General features: G+C 44.9%; 2 protein-coding genes and 1 pseudogene across 3 annotated transcripts in view; 1 reads left to right on the top strand and 2 right to left on the bottom strand.

Annotated features, from left to right (window-relative positions):
- Positions 1-1,815, bottom strand: part of LOC147107253 (N-alpha-acetyltransferase 16, NatA auxiliary subunit-like) — a 71,675-nt pseudogene extending 69,860 nt beyond the window's left edge.
- Positions 1,816-2,424: 609 nt separating this feature from the next.
- kbtbd7 (kelch repeat and BTB (POZ) domain containing 7) lies at positions 2,425-4,368 on the top strand. The gene has a single exon (XM_086006114.1). The coding sequence runs from the start codon at positions 2,575-2,577 to the stop codon at positions 3,952-3,954; it is 1,380 nt and encodes a 459-aa protein (XP_085862240.1). The 5' UTR covers positions 2,425-2,574; the 3' UTR covers positions 3,955-4,368.
- An 11,128-nt stretch (positions 4,369-15,496) lies between these two features.
- mtrf1 (mitochondrial translational release factor 1) overlaps positions 15,497-26,241 on the bottom strand; it is a 28,129-nt gene continuing 17,384 nt past the window's right edge. Inside the window, exons 6-10 of one of the 2 annotated variants that reach the window (XM_086006110.1) lie at positions 24,166-24,338; positions 18,574-18,691; positions 17,457-17,593; positions 16,863-16,961; positions 15,497-16,587 (exon numbers count right to left, since the gene is read on the bottom strand). In XM_086006110.1, the coding sequence (XP_085862236.1) occupies positions 16,465-16,587; positions 16,863-16,961; positions 17,457-17,593; positions 18,574-18,691; positions 24,166-24,338 (650 nt within the window). In that variant the 3' untranslated portion in view covers positions 15,497-16,464. The remainder of the gene's footprint in view (positions 16,588-16,862; positions 16,962-17,456; positions 17,594-18,573; positions 18,692-24,165; positions 24,339-26,241) is intronic. The other variant, XM_086006111.1, reaches the window with a different exon arrangement.

The following is a 26,241-nucleotide window of genomic DNA, read 5'->3' as shown; positions in this document are numbered from 1 at the left end:
AGAGAGATGGGGGGGAGAGAGGGGGGAGAGAGAGAGAGGGGGGAGAGAGAGAGAGAGGAGGAGAGAGAGGGGGAGGGAGAGGGGGGAGAGAAGAGAGAGAGGGGGAGAGAGAGAGGGGGGAGAGAGAGGGGTGTGGGTGGGGAGGGGGGTCCTCTGGCACCACCCAATATCCAGGGAGGATTGGAAGATTGAGGCCAGAGCCTCTGCAATTTCCACCTTCCTTCCCTCTAACCGAGGATGCATCCCATCCGGACCGGGTGACTTTTCTACTTTGAGACTGCCAGACTTGAAGTACATCCTCTATCTCTTTTTATCCTGTCCAATATCGCTGCTGCCTCCTCCTTTACTGCTACACTGGCAGCATCCTCCTCAGACTGATGCAACGTACTCTTTTAGTGCATCAGCCATGCCCTCTGCCTCCACAAGATCTCCTTTTGGGTCCCTAATCGCCCCAACCGTCCTTTGATACCCTTTTACTATTTGTGTTTATAAAACACTTCTGGTTTCCCTCCTATTCTCTTGCTCGCTCTTTGCCCCTCATTTCCTTTGTGTTTAGATCTCTCTATTTCAGCTTGGCTCTCCTGTACTATGAACCTTCCAATTGTCATAAGCCTCCTTTATCTGTCTCATTTTAATCTCTATATCTTTAGCCATCCAGGGAGCGCTCTCTTTGGATGTGCTTCCTTTCCCTGTCATGGGAACGTGTCTATTCTGTACCCGAACCATCTCTCTGAAGGCTGCCCGTTGTTCAATGACTCTCTTGTCTACCAATTTTTGATTCCAATCCACTGGCCCAGATCCTTTTCAACTCGCTGCAGTTAGCCCTCCTCCAGTTAAGTATTTTTATGCTTGATTGTGCCTTGTCCTTGTACATGAATCACTGAAAGTTAACATGCAGGTGCAGCAAGCAATGAGGAAAGCAAATGGTATGTTGGCCTTTATTACAAGAGGGATTTGAGTATAAGAGTAAAGACGCCTTACTGCAATTATAGAGGGCCCTGGTGAGACCACACCTGGAGTATTGTGGACAGTTTTGGTCTCCTTACCTAAGGAAGGATATACTTGCCATAGAGGAGTGCAACGAAGGTTCACCAGACTGGTTCCTGAGATGGGGGATTGTCCTATGAGGAGAGATTGAGTAGACTAGGCCTATATTCTGTAGAGTTTAGAAGAATGAGAGGTGATCTCATTGAAACATCCAAAATTCTTACAGGGCTTGACAGGGTAGATGCAGGGAGGATGTTTCCCCTGGCTGGGGAGTCTAGAACCAGGGTCACAGACTCAGAATAAGGGGTCGGCCATTTAGGACTGAGATGAGAAGTTTCTTCACTGAGGGTGGTGAATCTTTGGAATTCTCTACCCCAGGGGGCTGTGGAGGCTCAGTCATTGAGTATATTCAAGACAGAGATCGATAGATTTTTGGATATTAAAGGAATCAAGGGATATGGGGATAGTGCAGGAAAGTGGAGATGAGGTAGAAGATCAGCCATGATCGCATTGAATGGCGGAGCAGGCTCGAGGGGCCAAATGGCCCACTCCTGCTCCTGTTTCTTATGTTCTCACTATTCTAAAGCGGATGATATGATCACTGTTCCACAAATGCTCTCCCACTGAAACAAGCTCCACTTGTCCCACTTCGTTCCCCAGAACTCGATCCAGCACTGTTTCCTTGCTTGTTGGACGGGAAACACGCTGATTAAGAAAGTTCTCTTGTACGTTTCCTTCAGAAAATAGCTTTTTGGGATCCAGTATGTGAGTAATTTGAGACATGGCGAGTGTCACGTTCTCAGGAGGAACAGGTGACGTTGGACCCATGGTTCCCAAAGCTCTCCACCACTGGAGGTTTTCCTCGTGTCTGGGTCTGTTGTCGACTCATTGATAGAGAGTGATTGCTATGATTAGTCAACAACTCTATTATCGTTGCATCATGTGATTACTGGGGTGGTAGAAGACGAACTACTTGGACTTTTTCCATCTTGCAATTCCCATGTTCCTAAAGGATTGTATTTTTAAACCTATTATGGATTGTTCGGCTTTTGTGTTTTTGAATCTCGGCTTGCTCATGCTACAGTGCAGTGCTGAAGAAGTGCTGCATTGTTGGGGATGGCATCTTTCACATCACATGTTAAACTGTGGCTCCATCTGCCTGCTCACTATTTAGTTAAAGAGGAGAGGAAGATCTGACCAACATTCATCCAACAACCAACCCCATCAAAATAGATTAACTGGTCATTCCGCTCATTGTGGGACCTTGCTGGGTGCCAATGACTGCTTGGACCCCCCTACGCAACAGCAGTGCCCACATTTCAAAAAGTACTTGATTAGCTGCGAGGCACTTTGGGATATCTTGTGGATGTGAAAGGTGCAATCTAAATGCAAATTGTAAAACTGTCCATTTGTCAAGTTTCACTGCATGAAGAGGTGTTTGTCAGACCTGTAACGATGCTGTTCTTCCCTTAGTTTGCAGATGCTTTTGACAATGTGGAGCTGAAAGAGGAGGCGCTTGCTTTCATTGCACGCAACTTGCAACACTTGTATAGAACCGAGGAATTGTGTGAGCTTTCACCTGAGCAGATGAAAGAAATTCTAAAGCTGGACACGCTGGATGTTGACAGTGAGAGAAAGGTGTGCACTGTTGCAATTCAGTGGATTGAAGCAAATATCAGTGAGCGTGCTGCACATGCACTGGAGGTACTGAAGTGTGTGAGGTGGCATCACTTCAGTGAGAAGGACAGAGTGTACATTGATGCACTTAAATCTCAGCCCTTTGTCAAAAACAAGCCTCTTGGCTCCATCGTAGATGACCTTTCTGCACCCAAAGGTGTTGATGTACCTACTACTCTGCAAAACTCTTCAAAGAGGATTGGATTTAGTGCTAAGGAGATGGTTATATTCTTTGGCCATCGAAAGGAGCCTTTCCTCTGTTATGATCCATATTCGGGTGACATTTATACAATGACTTCTCCTTTGACTAGTCCCACTCTTACCAAGTCCATCAGTTCACTTGCTGTCTGTGTTTCACCAGACAATGATGTCTTTTTGGCAGCGCAGCCAACCAAACAGCTCTGGGTATATAATGCAGTTCAGAACAGCTGGCAGCAACTTGCCGAGCGACTGCTGGCGAGAGAGGGGATGGATGTTGCCTATCTGAATGGATATATTTACATCCTGGGCGGTCGAGACCCATCTACAGGCCTGAAGATTAAGGAGGTTGAGTGTTACAGTATTCAGAGAAACCAGTGGATTTTTGTGGCACCTCTGCCTCATGCATTGCATTCATTTGAACTGATTACGGTCGGAGACTTCTTGTATGCAGTTAATAATAAGAGGATGTTGTGCTATGTGCCAGAGAGGAATCAGTGGCTGAACTGTGCTTCCTTAAAACGGAGTGAGTTCCAGGAAGCTTGTGTTTTCAATGATGAAATCTATTGTATTTGTGACATTCCGGTCATAAAGGTTTACAACCCTTCAAAGGGTGAGTGGCGAAAGATTAGTGATATTCCTATCGATGCCAACATACACAACTTTCAAATAGTCTGTCACGGCAACAAACTGCTTCTCATAACCACCACAGTCCCGCAGTGGAAGAAGAACAGGGTGACTGTTCATCAGTACGATGCAAACGGTGATCAGTGGGTCAACATTGGTACAATGTTGGGATTGCTGCACTATGACAGTGACTTCATATGCCTTTCAGCACGTTTGTACCCGTCATGCCTGGAGCCTGGGCAGAGTTTTATTAGCGAGGAGGATGATGTCCGCAGCGAGTCGAGTGCAGACTGGGATTTTGAAGGTTCGAGTGATATTGACTCCGAGTCGGGGAGCTCGAGCTCGTTTTCGGATGATGATTGGCAGCCACCAGAAGGACTAAGAGTCGAAAGAATACAGCAAAATGGCCACTCCGTCCCTCCAGATGATAGAGCGCCTCATATCAATGGCCAGATTGGGAACTAACGGCTCCATTTTAAATGGTCATTAACGAGACGAATCAAAAATAGTAAAAAATAACTAGTATTTTTTTTCTGATTGTTGCAGATACAGTAGTTTTTGGACAAATACAGACAGTTATATTTTTTGCGGTACATGTTCGTGTCTTTGGAGGAGCTGGAAAAATAAATAAAATTGCATTGAAAATAACTTTTTCTTATTGGCAGATGCACCATGAATTTGTTTTGCTTTCTGCTCCATCCTTTTCCAAGTGGGCCACACCATTTTTAAAGCAATGATTAAGGTAGTTTAAATATATTCAGAGTTCTCCTTCATAAAATGGAGGCCTGAGAGTTGGGTGTGATCGCTCTGTTTGCACACCTGTGTATGATGCTTCTTGGAATCTCTGAAATCTTGTACAATAAATGCACTCTGAAGACGTTTACAGTTTGGATGCTGTCGAATTCATGAAGAATTGGTGGTAATGTAAAAGGGCAGTTTCAACTGGGATGGCCTGGTGATTTTAAGGAATGCAGTGGCATTGGTTTCACAAGCCTTCAGGCGCTACTAGCTCTAGTTTATTTAAGGAGAATCCTCAGCTTTCAAGAGTAAGAAGAAACCAAGAGTTTTATCCTGCCAGTTTTATCTGGGTTATTTGCCACCTTTTAATGAAGTTAAGTAACTTGGCAAGTTCATGGTATTGCAAATTGGAAGTAAGCAGACTTGCTGGGTTATAGTCACGTTTCATATCTCCTTGTGTAACCCAATTACACTCCGTGTGAATTCTTTTATAAAACTGGTCATTGAAAACTTTGTGATGGTGGTAATGTTCACATGCTTGAGAAATTTATCACCATGTTGGAAGTCTTTCTCACATCTTTGTATAAACTTGTAATCCGTTGTTTTTTTCTGAAAGTAACAATCTAAATGATGACCGGTGATAATGCCACTCTTTCTCTTTGTCGTGAACAGGTACAGAAAATAATCAAAAAGGCTAATGGAATGCTGGCCTTTATATCTGGAGGACTAGAATACAAGGGGGTAGAAGTTATGCTGCAGCTGTACAGAACCCTGGTTAGACCACACCTGGAGCACTGGGAGCAGTTCTGGGCACCACACCTTAGGAAGGATATATTGGCCTTGGAGGGAGTGCAGCGTAGGTTTACCAGAATGATACCTGGACTCCAAGGGTTAAGTTACGAGGAGAGATTACACAAATTAGGGTTGTATTCCCTAGAATTTAGAAGGTTAAGGGGTGATCTGATCGAAGTTTTCAGGATATTAAAGGGAACAGATAGGGTAGATAGAGAGAAACTATTTCCGCTGGTTCGAGATTCTCGGACGAGGGGCAGAGTCTAAAAATTAGAGCCAGACCTTTCAGGAGTGAAATTAGGAAACACTTCTACACACAAAGGGTGGTAGAAGTTTGGAACTCTCTTCCACAAATGGCAATTGATGCTGGGTCAATTGTTAATTTTAAATCTGAGATTGATAGATTTTTGTTAACCGAAGGTATTAAGGGATACGGGGCAAAGGTGGGTATATAGAGTTAGATCGCAGATCAGCCATGATCTCATTGAATGGTGGAACAGGCTCGAGGGGCTGAATGGCCTCCTCCTGTTCCTATGTTCTTGAGCCTGGCTGCATGAGATACAGATCTACCTTAAGGAAATATGTGCAGACGTAGATATTTACAGCACAGGAAGAGGCCATTTGTCCCATTGTGTCTCTGCTGGTTCTTGACAAGGGAAGTTCAAAACTAATCCCCATGCTGACCCCCACAGCTCTGTATCGTCTTCTGCTTCAAATATTTATCCTGAACAGATGCAATGATCTCTGCCTCAACCTCTAGATTTTTGTTAGGCAAGGGTATTGAGGGTTACGGAACCAAGGTGGGGAGATGGAGATGAGATGCAGATCAGCCATGATCTAATTGAATGGCGGGACAGGCTCGAGGGGCTGAATGACCGCCTCCTGTTTCTATGTTCCTTCCTAAAGCTTTCCATGTTCCAGTCTCCTGTGTAAATAAATTTCTGCTAACCTCTCCTCACTGTGACCGTTTTAAATTTTAAAATGTTCCGAAACTGATAGAAGCGGGTTAGAATAAAGAACGCCTACAACATGTGTCTGGTTAAAAGGCGCAAAACTTGGATCAAGGGTAGCTATACATCTTTTAAAATATAAGTATAATTTGCATTATCTGTTTTAGAATTATCCCTCTTTTGGCTTCTCTATGACGGCACGTTCTCCAAATGGGCTTCTGTCACTTTAGTCCATGATATTGGAAGAGGTTTGGGAATTGTGTGTGGGATTGAAACCCAAAGATATTAAATGATATCTTTTTTTAAACAAAGATTGACCTGGCTTCCGAAGCCCCTGCTATTGCTCTAAAAAAATAAAATTGAATGATATGGTAATTTGAATTAAGCAGTTGAATTTAACATAGCATTTAGGGGATTGACTTGTTCATTGTTCTTCATTCTACCTCTGCATTGAAGTTCAGTCATTTTACCAAGTTTAAGTTGGCCAAATGGTGCATTTGGTGGTTCAAATGCACTTTTTAAATGTTTTTATGAATCCTTTTTCAGATGCCTAAACAAATTTGAATACTGCTCACATAAAATTCCTCTTTAATTTAAGCTAGTTAATAACTGCATTACAGTAGATAAAAAGAATTTTATGGAAATGTGGAAATTAACCATCAGCCCCAATTTAAACTTGTTAAACATACAACAACTTAGTAAAACGTCTCGACGTTTCACAGGGGTGTTATAAAACAAAATTTGACACCGAGCCACATAAGGAGAAATCAGGGCAGATGAGAGGTGGGTTTAAGGAGTGTCTGAAAGGAAAGGTAGCGAGGTGGAGAGGTTTAGGGAGGGAATTCCAGAGCTTAGGGCCTCGGCAGCTGAAGGCACGGCCACCAATGGTTGAGCGATTATAATTAGGGCTGCTCAAGAGGGCAGATTTAGAGGAGCGCAGATATCTGGGTGGGGGGGAAGGGTATAGGGAATAAGGAGGGGCGAGGGAGTTGAAGACAAGGATGAGAATTTTGAAATCGAGGCGTTGCTAAACCGGGAGCCAATGTAGGTCAGTGAGCACAGGGGAGATGGGTGAACGGGACTTGGTGCGAGTTAGGACACGGGCAGCCGAGTTTTGGATGACCTCAAGTTTACGTAGGGTGGAATGTGGGAGGCCAGCCAGGAGTGCGTTGGAATAGTCAAGTCTAGAGGTAACAAAGGCATGGATGAGGGTTTCAGCAGCGGATGAGCTGAGGCGGGGGCGGAGACGGGCGATGTTACGGAGGTGGAAGTAGGCGGTCTTTGTTATGCCGTGGATATGTGATCAGAAGCTCATTTCAGGGTCAAATATGACACCAAGGTTGCAAACAGTGTGGTTCAGCTTCAGACAGAGGCTAGGGAGAGGGATGGAGTCGGTGGCTCGGGAACGGAGTTTGTGGCAGGGGACTGAAGACAATGGCTTCGGTCTTCCCAATATTTAATTGGAGAAAATTTCTGTTCATCCAGTACTGGATGTCGGACAAGCATTCTGACAAATTAGAGACCGTGGAGGGGTCGAGAGAAGTGGTGGTGAGGTAGAGCTGGGTGTCGTCAGCGTACATGTGGAAACTGACGCTGTGTTTTCGGATGATGTCGCCGAGGGGCAACATGTAGATGAGAAATAGGAGGGGGCCAAGGATAGATCCTTGGGGGGACACCAGAGGTAACGATGCGAGAGCAGGAAGAGAAGCCGTTGCAGGTGATTCTCTGGCTATGATTAGATAGATAAGAATGGAACCAGGCGAGTGCAGTCCCACCCAGCTGGACGACGGTGGAGAGGTGTTGGAGGATGGAGTGGTCAACCGTGTCAAAGGCTGCAGACAGGTCGAGGAGGGATAGTTTACCTTTGTCACAGTCACAAAGGATGTAATTTGTGACTCGGCTGTTTTGGTATTGTGACGGGTGGAAACCTGATTGGAGGGATTCAGACATAGAGTTCTGGGAAAGATGGGCACGGATTTAGGAGGCCATCTTCAAGGACTTTGGAGAGGAAAGGGAGGTTGGCGATGGGGCGGTATTTTGCAAAGACGGCTCAAGGGTTGGTTTTTTGAGAGGGGTGATAATGGCAGATTTGAAGGAGGGGGGTCAGTACCTGAGGAGAGAGAACCGTTAACAATATCTGCTAGCATGGGAGCCAGAAAAGGAAGTTGGGTGGTCAGCAGTTTAGTGGGAATAGGGTCGAGAGAGCAGGAAGTGGGTCTCATGGACAAGATGAGCGTGGAGAGGTCATGAGGGGAGATCGGAGAGAAACTGGAGCAAGATGTGAGTTCAGGGCTAGGGCAGGGGGGAACTTTAGAGGAAGTTTGGCCCAGTGGGCTAGGGGAAGGAAGGAAAGTGGCAGACACAACTGATCGGATGGTCTAAATCTTGGAGACAAGGAAGTCCATGAGCTCCTCGCACTTGTTGGAGGCGAGGGTGGAGGGTTTAAAGACGGTTAGCAGTAGAGAATAGAAGCCAGAGGTTATCTTTGCATTCCAGAATGATCCTGGAATAGTGAGCAGTTTTGGCAGACGAGCGCAGGACCCGATAATGCTTTATGTGGTCCAGGCAGATCTGGCAGTGAATGGCTAAACCAGTTGTCTGCCATAACCGTTCAAGTCTGCGTCCCTTGGACTTGATAGCGGAGGTGAGGGCCGTACCGGGGGAATGGCCAGGGTGAGAGAGAGTAACGGTTTTAGTAGGGACTAAGGTGTCAAAAGTGGTGGTGAGGGTGTGGTTGAGCAGATTGGTAGATGCAGAAATGTGAATGGAAGGCCAAAGGCTGGCCAGTTGGGATTTCTTAAGTGCAGTTGTAAGTGAGTTGGGAGAGTTTTTTCTGGGGTGGACACAGAAGGAAGTATGGTTGGGGGGGGGAGCAGGAGAAGGGGATGTGGGTGGAGAGCGATCAAGGAAGTGGTCAGAGATGGCCTTATCTTCGATTGACACAATGGGAGTAGTGAGGCCACGAGAGATGGCAAGATCAAGGGGGTGGCTGTGAATATGGGTTGGGGAGTTTACATGGAGGGAGAGATTAAGGGAGGTTAGGGTGATGAACTCAGGAGAGCATGATGAATTGAGATGGAGGTTGAAATCGGAGAATGAGAAGTCGCTCAGTGCAGAGGCTGAGAGAGGAAAGCAGTGAAGATATCTCAGTGATAAAATTCTTTAAAGTACCTGGGTGGGCGGCAGAGAACGCAAATCTTAAATGAGGGGTGGAACAAGGTGAGATGCTCAAAGGAGAAAGTGCCAGAGGAGTAGGGACACGGACTGAGGTGTGACTTGGTGGAGAGCCAAGGTGATCTTGGCGAGGCAAGTGGTGGTACAGCCAGGTGGGGAGGCTTCACTTAGGAGGTAAGGTGTCATCACCCCTCAGCCAGGTTTCCGTCAGGGCCATGATGTCGATGCAATCATCCACGATAAGCTCATGGATGGCAAGGGCCTTGTTCACAAGTGAACGGACATTCTGGAGTGAGATGCGGAGAAGGTCGGGGATAGCTGGTCCACAGCGGGTCTACTGGGAGGGGTAAGTTGGACGGGGAGGAGATTGGCAAGATTAGCCTTCAGCGGGCGCACTGGGTGGGAAAGTCGGCGAGAGTAGAATGGGACAGTTGAGGTTTCTGCTTGTGAGGAGGCAGCGATGCGTGCCTCGATGGGACCTTCGGAGGATGCCGAGAGGCACAGAGGGAAGCTGTAGGCTTATCTAAGAGGGAGTCAAGCCTGGGACAGCAGCAGGAGAGTGGGGAGATTGAAGAGTAATGAAGGGTTGGGGTAGTGATTTGAGAGGGCAGAGTACCCGAGAGAGGAGAGATAAAAGGAGGCATGACACGGGAGAGCAGTCAAGGAGGGCTAGTGAGAAAAAGAGGGAGGGAAAAAAAGTGACTGGCTCAGGTCTGGGGCAGCAGCCAAAATGCACATGTGAATGGACAGGGAAATCTCAAGTTACAGAGGCCTGGTTACGTAGCAATTTCTGGTATACACATTTCCTGGTAGTAACGGACATTACATAAGTATTGATGTGTGTGTGTGTGTCTCTTCCATTTATTAACCTGAACAGTACATGCAAGCAGAAGACATGAACATCTTTCTGTGCAGTTGCTCCTACCGGTCAGTGTTTTGTATAATAGGGGTGAGTTTTTTTTTTAATGTTTTGACGTTCAGTTAAATAAATTAAAATATGCCCATTTATTTAAAGCCCTTTTCCTGAAATTGACCTGCATCAGTTCAAGGTACAAAAGATAATTTAAAAATATTTTGGTTTACAAAATCCTCACTAACTCTCCCAGCTTTCAGTGGAAGGTTTAATAACTTGCTAGTGCAAATATGTATCAGTAAATCGGCAGCAGTACAGAATGTTCAGATTGAATAAAATACAGTTTGGGAAATAATTGTTTTTCGAGGCATGACCTGCAGTTTGATATTTTGTAAAATGGCCTGTTCTATGTGATGGACAACTAACCCATAGACATTCATGCTTATCTGTCGTATTATCACTACTTTTAATAAAGAGTATCTTTTGTGCTTGTCCAAGATGAAAACTGCTGTAGAATGCAATGGTTCCTACCTCCAGGTCCGATATAACCAGCCAGAAGCAAAGCAAAAAACCCTTCCCCTTCCACCCCAATAATCTGCCTTAACACAATCCTCTGACTATTGTACCACTTTCTGCACCTGCTGTCGTCTTAATGTCTCTGAAAGATTGCTCATTTGTGCTGAATTGAGTTGTGCTGTGATTACAAAGATGTGCAGGTTAGGTTGATTGGCCCTTAGTGTTAGGGGGGATTAAATACGTGGGGTTACGGGGATAGGGCTTGGGTGGGATGGCTGTCGGTGTAGGGACCGGGTGCTAGGGTTTGGATGATCAGCCATGATCTCGTTGAATGGCGGAGCAGGCTCGAAGGGCCGAATGGCCTACTCCTGCTCCTAGTTTCTATGTTTCTACATATCCATTGGAAGCTGGCTTGAAACTGTCCACTTGCAAATTCTTTTATGTGAGTTCCTTAAAACCACGAAAGAGGGAGAACGGTTCATCCCATCGATCTTGAACTGTTAATATCCCAGAACACAGTATTGTTTTAGTCTGGATAATAAAAATTTCAAGGTGTAAACACTACATAATGTTACTGTCACTAATCATTTTCACAAGGAGTGAGGTTTTCAGGATAGAAAAACACCTAAAAATTGGGATGGGGAGGGGAAGAGGGCTTAAAGTATTGATAAATTCATTATTTGGGACATTCAGTATCAAACTTTGCCCAATTTTAAATGGGCATTGCCTTCTTAAATAACTTTTGTAAACAAACCAAATGCATAATGCAATCATGAATCCTGTCAACATGTCGTGTAATTGGCCGGGATGCAGTTGTGATCAAAGTGATGCACTGCTTTCCACCCCCAAACTCTCTGAAGTTTACCCTGCACTTTCTTGTGAAAGTGGAGGTGAGAAAATGGGACGGGTCTAGAAATGGACTGGGCTGTGATCTGGTTTCAAGGCTGTCATTGTCTAAAATTCATAGTGTGGCAGGCAGCCATTGGTGGTGGGGGATCTTGCACAGTGAATTTTCTCTTTGGGGGGGAAGGGGGGGGTGTTGCTGGTTATCAATTTAAAAAAATTTAAAAAAATTAAAAAATGAGGCTGTTGTGTTTTGAAAACAAACTTGATTGTGTTGGTTTGAAGTCGCCAACTTTGGAATCATGATGTCATACCAGCAAGAAAATGGCCAATAGCAGGTTTGTAAGTAGCAAACATCTTTCAGTACCAAACCTTGCAGGTTTTTGTCCTTTTCCAGTAATTGTTTCTTTTCTATACTATTACCAGGCACAATCTCCAACATTGCCACAATAGTTTGTTTTTACCAATAACCAGAGCAATGCAAGTTGTTTGATTTCTCCCCCCCACCACCCCGACACGTCTGATCTCGTGTCAGTATTTAATTGATAAGAATACAACAACTTGCATTTATATAGCGCATTTTAATGTGTTAAAACATCCCACGGCGCTTGTAATTTTAATTGAAAAACCTAGGTAACAGGCCTAAGCCACCCAGGTTCAAAAAGAATTGGGGGGAAATGTGAAGTAAGTAGATAATGGCAAGCTTGGGTTTTCAAATGTGTGTTTTCACATAAAGTTCCAGTTCATATTATGAAATAGTAAATCCAAGACCAGGATAAACTACAAGATGCTTTTCTGTTGCCTTTCAGGAATGGTAAAGCATTTATTACAAACTCTTTAACTGTGTGTGTGTGTGTGGACACTAACTGGTCCTAAAAATCATTTAAATGTTTTTATTGTTGATTTAATGCTAGTTGATCGCCCATAGTTGATGTTAGACTGGTATGTCGGAGTGCTGTTGCTGGGCTTGAAGATCCATCTGCAAGGAACTAGAAGCCAGTCTGTGAGTAGGCAAAGCTGGGAATGATCACCTGCCTTGAAATGTGAATGTTTAAGGGACCATTGCTCCCATAGTGATCTCTCTGGGTGGGATGGAGGAGATTCCAGTGTGTGGGCACAGATTTAACTTCACTCAACGAACGAGGAGGACTCTGCCTGGTTTGTCATTTACCATGTCCACGTTATTTCTTTTTACTTTCCTTGTCTCTTTTGTCACAGGTTTGTTTTTATTTGTACTTGGAACAAGTGCAGCATATTTGAAACAGCTACTTGACTGGAGGTAGGCTGTGTAACTTAACTTTTCTGCCATTTTGTATGTAGACTCTATAAAATGGCTCTTGTTCTAAAAGCAACTGATTTCAATTCACAACCTTTGTGGAATTTCAGCTTGCTAATTTCAGTTTGCTTAATATTAATCAAGGGATATTAATTAAAGGTGGAAAAATGGGGTTGAGCTAGAGAACATCCATGATTGGAACCTGATGTCAGATGCCCAAGAAGTTAGCTGCCTGCTGGGCTTTCTTCCTAAATGACGGTGGTAATAGTACGGGATACCTGGCTTCCTGCTACTTTGGCATGGGTTTGATTGTGTCCTTGCACCAAAGAAAACTAGTCATTGCTGAGAATGCCAAAGGGTGCACTGTAAAAGATCCAACATGGTGTAAATGATAACCCAGGTCTGACTGGTGTGTGGGAGCTAAAATAGATGGTACATTGTCTAGATGAATTGAGAATTGTCTTCACAGACCAGAAGGGTGATGAACAAAAAATGCTCTGCCTGGGGAAGAAGTAACCAGTGGAGTTCCACAGGGATTTATTCTGTGCTCCCTGCTGGTCACAATATTTGTAAATGACTGGAACGGGCTGACTAGTATTTGTTAAATTTGCTGTTGACAGATTGCAAGAGACCGAGTATCTTCAGAGTTGACCCCATTTATAAAAAATTTTTAAAAATTGGCTGATATGTTACCCATTTATGGATAGAGAATAATGCATGTAAAAGGATCTTATTTTAAATAGGCTGATGGGGTCAGGTAAATGAACTCCCCTGCAATACAAACCAGCATCTGCCCTTAAATGGGAGAAAACCACTGAAATTACCAGCGATAATCTAAAAGGGTCTATGGTGGCAGGAGATGAACAGGAGTTGGGAGTTATTCTATCAGAACTATTTTGCTCGGGTTCTTGGATTAAGATGGAGAGACTATTTAATGGGATCCCAAATAGTAAGTTGTACCTCCTGCCCTTCCTGGAATAATTCTGGAGGTTCAATCAGACAACTTGTAGGGAGGGAAACATTTGGATAATTGGACACACTTTTGGGGGAATAGATTCAGTTTGTTGCATGTGTGATTTACAATTTCCGTACCAATTTTTTAAAATGCTGTAATTCAGATGCATTCCACGAAGTATTCGGTTGGTGTGAATGCCGCTGGAGTATTTCATGGTGAAGGCAGCTACCCATACTGCATCCTTCCCGTCACAGGTACGTGCTCCCTTCGCCCTGGGTCTTGAGTGGGGTTACAAAAGGTGCATGTTTGGGGATGAAAACTCGGCTGCAAAGGGACCAGGTTGTGGAAACGAACTGGCCTCCAGTTCATATAGCCACTCTTCCTAAAATCTTCCATTGATCCAATTAAATGTTTTGGACAGGGTCTGCATGATACTGGATGTGCTACATCAGATTGAAGCTTGGCCTCAAACAGTGGAAGTGAGGTAGGGAGAACCAATTTGTGGCATATGCTGTGCAGATCCTTTACATCAGTCCTTGTGGAAGACCTCTGGCTATAGACCATCTAACAATAACTTGTATTTATAGCATCTTTAACGTAGTAAAACCTCCCAAAGTGCTTCACAGGAGTGTTAGCAAATAAAATTTGACACTGAGCCACATAAGGACATATTCGGGCAGCTTGGCCAAGGAGATAGGTTTAGGGAGGGAATTCCAGAGCTTAGGGCCCAGGCAGCTGAAGGCACGGCTGCCAATGGTGGAGCGATTAAAATCGGGGGAAGTGCAGAGATCTCGGGGTTGGAGAAGGTTACAGATCTAAGGAGGGATAAGGCCATGGAGGGATTTGAGAATTTTAAAATCAAGGCGCTGCTTACCCAGGAGCCAATGTAGGTCAGCGAACACGGGTGATCGGGACTTGGTGCGAATTAGGACACGGGCAGTACAGCATACGCAACAAATAGAAGCAAAAACAGCAGCACTTTATTTAGCCCTTTCAGCAGCCAAAGGGCTGTTTGACCAGACTGCATCTAAAGAACTGAGTAGTTACACCTCACTAGCTCAATTATTTAACAGGCCCCTCTTACTGCAGCACAAATCTGACTTCTCCAAATGGATGGAGAAGACTGGGAGAGACTCTTAACACAGATCAATGAATCCAGCCTTGTGATTTGTCAATGTCTAGTGTGGTTTTACTGAAGGTGACCATGGGTGCCAGTGAAAACTCAGGCCCTGTATCACAGTACGACCAGCATATGTTCTTTAATTGCAGAAAACTTCATGTTGGCTTGGAAAGTTTGTTTTCCGAATGGACATTGATTACTTTGTGTTAAGTAGTATTATCAAACAATATTAATTCTATCATTCATGTTCTGTAACTGTGTCGTGCATCATTTCTAAACAGTTTTCTGTTATGATCGTAGGGCTGCAACAGATGTTTCTCCTGTGCCAAAGACCATTCTGGTAAGTGAGCCACTGATCCCTATGACCCAGTGACTTTTTACACGCACTGTATCCGGTAATGTAGCATTCCCTGGGGTTGAACAGATAACCTCTTACTGTAATAACAGAAATGCTGGAAAAACTCAGCAGGCCAGGCAACATCCGTAGAGAGAGAAATAGAGTCAACGTTTCAGGTCGAAACCCTTCGTCAAGACTGAAAAAGCTCAGGAAATGAAACAGATTTAAAAGGCCAGGTTGGGGGCTGGGAAAGAACAAAAGAGAAGTGAAGAGACATTAAGAGGTATTCAAAACCAGACGAGATGGTGATCAGACTAGTGGAGACAAAAGACGGCTCTAGATTAGGTGTGAAATGCGCTGGCATTCTTACTGTAATTAGCTCACTGAGTTAACACAGGCCCTCATGATCTGGTCTTTGACAGTGGAAGAATAAACACAATCAGACTATACAACTTGGGCAATAAACTTTATTACAAATATACAGCAGAATTTTTATACTTGCTCACATTTTTAAAAAATGCAACTCTAAACCTGGACCTGTGTCTAATGTAGACGTTTCCATCGAGGTTTTGCTTAACCATTTTGGAGCTTCCAGCTCTCTCTCGACGCGTAAAGAACTGGAGCTGAAATATACCCCTCTGGAGCTGTTCATCAACCCTCTGAGCCAGTTTGTAAACCGTTCCCTACTATGAGAAACTACCGCTGCATAGCAGTTTCACTTTCAGCCCACACCCTGCGCACACTGGCATCTGGGCTATGCAATAGCACCAGACCAACACCTGCAGTACAACTCATTTAGCGAGCAGCCGCATCTTGGAAATAAATCAAATTAGACAGATCTGATCTCGTCAAACTTAGTGTCACCTGATTAGCTCCTTAAAGAAAGACTTGCATTTCTGTAGCGCCTTTCATGACCACCAGACGTCTCAAAGTGCTGTACAGCCACTGCTGTAATGTGGGAAACGCGGCAGCCAATTTGCGCACAGCAAGCTCCCACAAACAGCAATGTGATAATGACCAGAGAATCTGTTTGTGATGGGGGATAAATTATTGGTCCCAGGAATAACCCCTGCTCTTCTTTGAAATAGTGCCATGGGATCTTTTAAATTCATCTGAAAGACGGCACCTCCGACAGTGCAGCACTCCCTCAGCACCGCACTGTCAGCCTAGCTTTATGTGCTCAAGTCCCTGGAGTGGGACTTGAACCCACAACCTTCTGACTCCGAGGCGAGTGTGCTGCCCACTGAGCCACAGCTGACACCAATTATACACCTTTCCTTTGAATCATTTCTAAGCAAATTTTCCAACATCCAGTACTTGAATCTTAATGTGAAGTGGCTGGTTTAGGAAAACCTAGCCATAAGCAGCTTGTATTTTCTGTTTGTTTTGAATAATACTTTACTCGCTTGACTATTTTAGCTTTAACTCCCTTCCGTTGCTCCTTTATTACTTGTTTCGATAAGTTCCAGGAGAGCTTCCTTTTCCGCTGACTCCAGAAGCTTATTAATCAGTTCGTCCAGCTGTCTCCCACCACACAGCATCTCCTAGAACAGAACCGAAGAGTAAGCCGAAGGACAAGATGTGGGCTGCTTAAAATGTGTCGCGAACTGAAAACTAGGCTGATCAATGTGATAAAATGCTACAATTTGTAATTCATTAATTGTTTGCGGATCCCAACCAAAATAGCAGACTGTGGAAATGGGAGCGCGCCATTATTCAGCTACAGGCCCGAGAACAATCGTATTAGAGCCTGTAACTAAAGTCCATTCATTGAGATTTACTTCCCAATTATAAATACACTTTGATATATATCTCTCACCTTAATGTCCCTCACAACATAGTTAATGCGATGATCTGTAACCCGGTCCTGGGTGAAGTTATAGGTACGAATTCTCTCTGATTGGGCTCTTGTTCCAACCTATTATAGACAAAGTTCAAGTAAATTTCCCGCTCAGTAAGAGCAATGGCTCTGAACTAGAAATGTATTACAATGGACTGTTAAAACATAGTATGAAGTGTGAGGATCATTCATTTATCCATTATTTGAAGAAACGTTGTCTAATGTGAAGCTGCAGTCTCCAGAGCCACGGTTAAGCCAGGTCTGTGCAGACACTGCAGCTCAGCGTACACAGACTCTGGGTTATGAGGGACCTTGGCTCTGTTTTGAGATATTTCAAAACTCTTGCACCACCAACACTACAAATCACAACCGAGCCAATGACCAAAGTAAAAGCAGTGTCTCGAGCCCCTTCCTTAGGGTGGTCTCTGGGGCAGCACCGTGGAGAAGGTACTCTGTGGATCAGGTGAATCCAGTGTGCTGGATTTCAGGAAAGGATGAACTCGTGCCACACCCAAACCCTGCCCTCCACTGCTGATTTGGTGAAATTGAACATTGTTCCTTGTGAACTGTTACCTGCAGTTTCCGGGTACTCTGCCTCTGCTCCAGCTCTTTCTCCGCAACCTGATGGTATAGTTTTGCTTTCAATGTGCGCATGGCCAACTTTCTGTTCTCTAACTGTGAACGGTGCTGTTGGCATTCTATTGTTAAACCTAGGAAGGTTAGACTGCATTAATGATGATCTGCAATAATCTGATATCACAAAAAAGACAACTTTTGAGGAGTGTTGCATATTTCAGGTCTGCCTTGGATACTGTGGTTCGGTGGTGCTGGCCACTCCTGTCAGCGGTCTGTGCCTGTACTGCCCAATATCAAATCACAGGTGTAACACTAGGATCCCCTTGTAATCTGAACTGGATAGCGTGTCTTTCGCATGTACCCACCTCCGATCCTTCAGCAGAGACCAGGTATGAATCATTTAGCCAGTTTATTTTGCAGACAGCAAGCGAGCACACAGTAGCCGCTGTAAACAAATCTCACCTAGTTGGTTAATTGACCTTATCTTCTTCCCCATTCAGTGATTCGCCAGTAGACCCATCAATAAAGCCAGCTCCCTCTCCCCTGCCTTGGGGTGGGTTCCAAGAAACACTTTCCTGCTCTTTTCAAAATGAATGCAACACCCATCCTGCCTTAATGGCCTCGATATTAAACCCCCCCCCCCGCCCACGATGGGTAAAAGCAGGTCAGTCAGGAGGGGTGTTGGGTTAAAAATGAATTGAAAATGAAAATTGAATACGAGGTTCTGCTGTTAAATCGAGCAGGACCTCTGCGTTCCCGGCCTTTGCCGGGTTCGGCTGTTTCAAGCCTCCCCCACCTTCCTGTAAATATTGGGACCAATGAGTCAATGGACTCTTGTTGTCAGAGTTTAAATTAGAATGTGAGCCATAACTTGGCACAAACTTCCATGTCTTCAATGCCCGAGCCATTAATCTGTTGTCTTAGTGGCTGTAGGAGAATTTTAAACCACGAGAATCCACTTGAACTTAAAATATATTACTCAAATGCAACTTGCTTCCAAATTTTTGTGGAAAAATGGTTCAAAAGTGGAAGCTACCAATGGCAGTAACATTAGTGCAGTTTGCCCTCGGTTAGGCAGCATATTTTTGTACAGGAAAAGCCGACAGCCACTCACCTGTTGGAATATGGAAAATTCTCACTGCACTGTCTGTCGTGTTTACGTGCTGTCCCCCTGCTCCTTTGGCTCGAAATGTATCAATCCTCAAATCATTGAGATCTATTTTAATATCTACCTGAAACGGGGAGTATGTTAAAGCAGAGCATTAGCTGTTCATGGTTTCCAAGTAAACTCGGCAAGCTCAGGTACCGTCTACTCCTGGGAATTCACTTTTTACACCAACAAATTCTGAAGTACCCAGTAATTCAAATTAAATGACAATCAGGAGCACACCATCAGTGTTGAGCAAGAATTTTTACACGTAACAGAATCTGAGGCTGTGAAATGGACACACAAGAAAACAAACACATCCTGTCACGGCTGAGAGTTTCTGCTCCATTCTACTTGCCTGATTTGGAAGTGGAAGCGAACACTAAAGTATCCCCGAAGTTCTCAGCGATCCAGATTTCAGAGAACCATTTAGGCTGGCGATTTCCTGCCTCTCCCTCCTATAGAAGACACAACATGGGAATAGGCCCTTCGTCCCAACTAGTCTGTGTCAGTGTTTACCCTCCACACGAGCACAGCATCCCAGGCAGAAGTTTGTGGGATAGGAACAGGAGGAGGCCATTCAGCCCCTCGAGCCTGTTCTGCCATTCAATGAGATCATGGCTGATCTGTACCTTAACTCCATCCACCCACCTTGGTTTCATATTGCTGAATGTTTCAAGGTAAGGGGCAGGAGGTTTAGAGGGGATTTGAGGAAAAACTTTTTCACCCAGAGGGTGGTTGGAATCTGGAACACTGCCTGAAAGGGTGGTAGAGGCAGGAACCCTCACAACATTCAAGAAGCATTTAGATGAACATTTGAAACGCCATAGCATACAAGGCTACGGACCAAGTGCTGGAAAATGGGATTAGAATAGACGGGGCTTGATGGCCAGCGCAGACACGATGGGCCTCTTTCTGTGCTGTATAACTCTGACTCTATGAATACCTTTGCCGAACAAAAATCTACCAATCTCAGCTTTGAAATTTTCAACAACTTTTTTGGGAGAGAGAGAGAGAGAGATCAAGATTGCCACTATTCTGTGTGAAGAGGTGCTTCCAGATATCACCTCTGAACGGCCTGGCTCTAATTTTAAGGTTCTGCCCTTGTTCTGGACTCCTCCCCCCACCAGAGGAAATAGTTTCTCTCTCTCTACCCGATCAAATCCTTTAATCATCTTAAACACCTCAATTAGATCATCGCTTAATCTTCTAAACTTGAGGGAATACAAGCCCAGTCTGTGCAACCTGTCCTCGTAATTTAACGCTTGTAGCCCCGGTGTGATTCTGGTGAATCTGCGCTGCCCCCCCCTCCGAGGCCGATATACCCTTCCTGAGGGGCGGGGCCCAGAACTGAACGCAGGATGTGTTATTTTCTATGGAAAGGAACACTCTAACTATAATATTACATTTGCTGTGGAAATTACACAATCCTTATTGGGCATCTCCATTCTGTTGTATGTCTTGGTAGTGCCCTGATAGGATTTATGTAATTAAATAAAACTACCCGTCACGCAGTCATGCCTGCTGTTGCACACTTCTCCCACTAGGTGGCGTTTCATGAGAAGTTACAGCACGGAAGGAGGCCATTTCAGCCCATCGTGTCCGCGCCGGCCAACAAAGTGCTATTCAGCCTAATCTCACTTCCCAGCTCTGGTCCGTAGCCCTGCAGGTTACAGCATCCCAAGTGCACATCCAAGTACTTTTTAAATGTGGTTAGGGTTCCTGCCTCTACCACCCTTTCAGGCAGTGAGTTCCAGACCCTCAAAACCTTCCACCAATTACTTTAAATCTGTGCCCCCTGGTTTTTGACCCCTCTGCTAAGAGAAATAGGTTCTTTCTATCCACTCTATCTCGGCCCCTCATAATTTTATACACCTCAATTAAGTCTCTCATCAGCCTCCTCTGTTCCAAGGAAAATAAACCCAGCCTATCCAATCTTTCCTCATAGCTAAGATTCTCTACTCCCAGCAACATCCTTGTAAATCTCCTCTGTACCCTCTCTAGTGCAATCACATCTTTCCTGTAATGTGGTGACCAGAACTGCACACAGTACTCTAGCTGAGGCCTAACTAGTGTTTTATACAGTTGAAGCATAACCCCCCTGCTCTTGTATTCTATGCCACGGCTAATAAAGGCAAGCATTCCGTATGCCTTCTTAACCACCTTATCTACCTGGCCTGCTACCTTCAGGGATCTGTGGACATGCACTCCAAGGTCCCTTTGTTCCTCTACACCACTCAGTGTCCTACCATTTAATGTGTATTCCCTTTCCTTGTTAGCCCTCCCCAAATGCATTACCTCACACTTCTCCGGATTGAATTCCATTTGCCACTGTTCTGTCCACCTGACCAATTTATTGATACCTTCCTGCAGTCTACAGCTTCCACCACACAGCTGATTTTAGTATCATCTGCAAACTTCTTAATCATACTCCATATATTCAAGTCTAGATCATTGATATATACCACAAAAAGCAAGGGACCGAGTACTGAGCCCTGCGGAACCCCACTGGAAACAGCCTTCCAGTCACAAAAACACCCATCAACCATTACCCTCTGCTTCCTGCCTCTGAGCCAGTTTTGAATCCAATTTGACACTTTGCCCTGGATCCCATGGGCTTTTAACTTCGTGACCACTCTACCATGTGGAACCTTATCAAAAGCCTTGCTAAAGTCCATATACACTACATCAAACGCTCTACCCTCCTTGTTACCTCCTCAAAAAATTCAATCAAGTTTGTCAGACACGACCTCCCTTAACAAATCCGTGCTGACTATCCTTGATTAATCCGATAGCAAAATACTGCGGATGCTGGAAATCCAAAATAACAGAAAATGCTGGAAATACTCAGCAGGCCAGGCAGCATCGGTGGAGAGAGAAATAGAGTTAACGTTTCAGGTCTGGGACCCTTCATCAGAGGGTGTTGACTCTGTTTCTCTCTCCACGGATGTTGCCTGGCCTGCTGAGTTTTTCTAGCGTTTTCTGTTGTTATATCCTCGATTAATCTGTTGATTAATCAAGCTCCAGAAGCTGAATCACCCATAAAGCACGGAGGGAAATTTACTTTATCCGAAATCTCCATGGGCAACGCCACTGGACATCCACTGAATCCTATAAAACAATGTATGTTGCTGTTAAAGTGTAGGGGTGTGTCCTTTTAAGGCAACTATGTCATATTAAAATTAAGTAAACATTGGGTGAGTCCAACAACAACTTGTATTTATATAGCACCGTTAACATCGTAAAACGTCCCAAGGTGCTTCACAGGAGCGTTATCAAACAAAATTTGACACGAGCCACAGATGGAAATATTAGGACAGATGATCAAGAGGTAGGTTTTAAGGAGGGTCTTAAAGGAGAAGAGGTTCAAAGGTTGATTGCTATTTAGCCTGCAGATATTGTGGCACCGGAACGCTCTGTTCCTGCACACTGCAAATCACGGTCTTTGTACTTTAATGCAAATTTCTGTTTATACTTTTTAAATAGTGTAAGAATAAAAATATGATAGCAAAATACTGCAGATGTTGGAAATCCGAAATAACAACAGAAAATGCTGGAAAAACTCAGCAAGTCAGGCAACATCCGTGGAGAGAAATTTGAGTTGACGTTTCGGGTTTGACCCTTCTTCAAAATAAAAATATGTTTTGTATGTGTGATGGACTCGAGACTATTAATATAAGATGTATGTAATAAAGATAAATTTGATGTGTATGGATCCCCCCTGGGTGAGCAGAGTTCAAGGCAACGACACGAAACTTAAAGGAAACCTGCATAACAGGATAACCCCACACAGAGACACCATCGAAACTCAAGAGCCACTGAAAGGTGTTAACAAACAATTAACTAAAGCAAGAAATGGCACCAGCCACTGCAGACAGACACATGTTCAAAGGAAAGCCAATCAGGAACTGCCATGAAACTAAGACCCAATCCTGGGGTCCCTCTCTCTCTCTGGATGACCATGTGGAAAAACAAGAAGCCCTCCCTCTACAGACCAGACCAAGGAGCAAGGAAAAAGGCCGCGGTCATTGCTTGACTCGGGGAGGCAGCAGTCTGTGTAAATCTAACCCATTACCTTATGTGTTGTAATCGAGTAGAGTCCATAAATACCAGTAGGCTATTGTTTTGATGTGCGTGAGTGAGTGTGTTTAATAAACTTATTCCAAATTGTTTCAAAAGAATTGGTCTTGCTGTCAATTTAATGCCAGTCGAAATAAAAAGCTTACAATAGCATGCGATGTCTAAAGTGTGAAGGACATTAAAACTGTATGAGTGCATGCACTTAAAAGATAGTGAGAGAGGGGTACCACCATACCATAGTGTTGCCCACAGTGAATCGGATGATAGTGAATCAGACTGTTCGCAACCTTAGTGTTATATTTGACGGAGGTCGAACTCCAAACCATCGTCAACACCTTCGCCGAAGCGTACGAGAGCATAGGCCTTACACTAAACATCCGTAATACAAAGGTCCTCTACCAACCTGCCCCCGCCACACAGTACTGCCCCCCGATTATCAAAATCCATGACAAGGCCTTGGACAACGTGGACCACTTTCCATATCTCGGGAGCCTACTGTCAACAAGGGCAGACATCGATGACGAAGTCAAACACCGCCTTCAGTGTGCCAGTGCAGCCTTCGGTCGCCTGAGGAAGAGAGTGTTTGAAGACCAGGACCTCAAACCCGGCACTAAGCTCATGGTCTGCAGAGCAGTAGTAATACCCGCCCTGCTGTATGCCTCAGAGACATGGACCATGTACAGCAGGCACCTCAAAGCACTGGAGAGGTACCACCAACGCTGCCTCCGCAAGATCCTGCAAATCCATTGGCAGGATAGGCGCACCAACGTCAGTGTTCTTGCTCAGGCCAACATCCCCAGCATCGAAGCTTTGAACACGCTCGATCAGCTCCGATGGATGGGTCACATCGTCCGCATGCCCGATACGAGACTCCCAAATCAAGCGCTCTACTCGGAGCTCCGACACGGCAAGAGATCCCCTGGTGGGCAGAGGAAACGCTTCAAGGACACCCTCAAAGCCCCCTTGAAAATGTGTAACATCCCCACCGACACCTGGGAAGACCGCACAAAGTGGAGGAGAAGCATCCGGGAAGGTGCCGAACACCTCGAGTCTCTTCACCAGGAGCAAGCGGAAGCCAGGCGCAGGCAGCGCACGTCACCCAAGCACCCGACCCACCCGCCCCTTCAACCACCGTCTGCCCCACCTGTGACAGAGACTGTAGGTCCCGCATTGGACTCATCAGTCACCTGAGAACTCATTTTTAATGTGGATGTAAGTCATCCTCGGTTCCCAGGGACTGCCTAAGAAGGAGGAGATATTTGACCCCAAGGTGAGGTTCCTACCACATATCCGCACTCAGATATCGGAATATGTCGAGTCTGTCGCACAGGCTGCAATCTTCCACGGCACAGCATCTTACTGTGTTGGAGCCATTTACATCCCAAAGAGACTCTGTTTACCCCCCCCCTCCCCCCAACACGTGTATTAAACACAGTACCGTTAGCTGTCAGTTCATTTCAGAGACATCTTCTATCTCACCTCATCAATCTGGGGTAGAACAATGACAGTCATGGTGCCAGTATGGATGCGTTGCATCCGTGATGACAGACCCACTTCAGGAATCCTCTGAACCCTGTGGGTTCCACCTTCGTATTTTAAGAGCCGATAAGCACTCTCCCCCGAAATACATGCTGATGCATGATGTAATCCTCCTAACAAAGGAGAAAACAAATAAAAACAGTTCAGTAAAAGGAATGCACCAATAGTTCAATGATGTGGAGCTACATGGGGTTCTGCACTTCCATTCATGCCTGTGGGAGGCTTGGAATGTGGGGCAAATCTACTCCAACACACACACATTAACTTCAGCCCTTGCCTTGTGCTGAAATGTATAGATCAACTTCCACTAGCCACTTGGGAGTATTTCAGTACTGACACTAATGTTTTTGTATGTTTTAATCATTTAAAAAATTTTAATTTAACATTTATTTTAACTTGCTTTTACCAGGCGTAAGGGTTTCGTGGGCATTCGGCGAAAGTGTTTTTGGGGCGCGTGCGACCGATCTGTCAAGGAGAAACTTGACAGATTGCAAGTTGTGGGTTTTCGAGCATGCGGAGCCCCGGAACTTGGGAGGCTATTCTGAGGACTTACGACGGTGTACGCAAATCGGCCCCGTAAAATCCGGGCCAATATTAAAAATCTAAATTCTGCACACAATTCTTGTCAACTTTTTCCAATTATAACTGATTTTGTCCATGCTTATAATGAGAACTGTCTGTGTAACCTTGTCCCACTGTAATTACACCCTCCTACCAGCGAGGGGACTAAAGTACCTGCACTGGCTGGGAGGGAGGAGGGTGTAAGTTCACTTAAGCTGCTTCTATTATAAATGTGGACATAGGAATTTCTAATGGGGAAATAAAAATGATCGAATGTACGGTTTTAAAACAGGAACTGCTTGACATCTGCATGCCTCAGTCCAACTATCCCTCGCTTCCCAATCCTCTGCAGTCTGGGGCATTCAGTTTGTGTTTTTTCTTGGCGGATTAGATTATTTCTTTGCTGATTATTTCTTTTGTCCCCATTTTCTTTTTTTCATTGCAACTCCCAGTGCCCCTCTCTGTCCCACTGTGTCTGCAGAAATAATGCAGCAGCCCTCTAGGAACTGGGAGACATCCGGGCTACAAAAAATACATTGAAATTGTGTGAATGAATATCAGGAATTTGTTATTTGTCACGCAACTGATAATTCTCTACCTATTGCAGATATGCAAATATAAAAATTCCACCGTGGACCGGGAGCGGCGCCGCAAGGTCGCACCGTGGACCGGGAGCGGCGCCGCAAGGTCGCACCGTGGACCGGGAGCGGCGCCGCAAGGTCGCACCGTGGACCGGGAGCGGCGCCGCGAGGTCACACTGTTAAACCCAAAGATGGAGCCACCAGGTTATGGGATGCATGTTTCATTCCCTATTCACCCGGGCTCCTAATCTCTACTGAAGGAAACGTGAGACAGGTGATGGAGGAAGCAGGGAGCAGCTCATTTACATTCACCTGATGGTAACCAAGGGAAGTCACAGCAGTGAGCTAGTTAATAACAGTGTTACAAAAACTGCTCACTGCTGCTTTCAGAGAAAACGTTTGAGGCGATAACAGGTAACGGAGAGGTGACAACAGGGGGTGGGGGCAGAATATTCTTCTCTGTCCCACTCCAATAACTCAAAATCCTTCTCTGTATTCCACCTCCAATCTGAGTATTTTTTTGAAATAGGGAGACCAAAACTGCACGCAGTACTCCAGATGTGGTTTTAAAATGACCTCACTGGGTTTATATGTTATACCCCTTGCTACACATTCTGATATTCTGTTTGCTTTGTTTAACAGCCTGGAAACATTGTGCTGAATGTCCACTAAAACCCCAAGATTGCTCTCCTGCTCCGATACCTCAAGTACACTCCCATTTAGCACATCATCCACATCACCCTTCCCTCTGCCAAATCTCATAACCTTACTTTTTCCTGTACTAAACGGCATCTTCCATTTCTCCACCCACTGCCCCAGTTTTCCCGAGACCTTTTTCAATGTGTGCACATTGATATTCATCATTTGCCACTAT

The sequence above is a fragment of the Somniosus microcephalus genome, chromosome 14 (genome assembly GCF_052327205.1).
Source record: "Somniosus microcephalus isolate GS21.2 chromosome 14, FLI_Smic_1.0, whole genome shotgun sequence".
NCBI lineage: Eukaryota > Metazoa > Chordata > Chondrichthyes > Squaliformes > Somniosidae > Somniosus > Somniosus microcephalus.
Note: the sequence above shows the minus strand (reverse complement) of the source record. Positions and strands in the feature narration are given on the sequence as shown.

Bases quoted from the DNA above. Each gene is read 5' to 3' on its own strand.
- kbtbd7 (XM_086006114.1), top strand. From the start codon at position 2,575: ATGAAAGAAATTCTAAAGCTGGACACGCTGGATGTTGACAGTGAGAGA.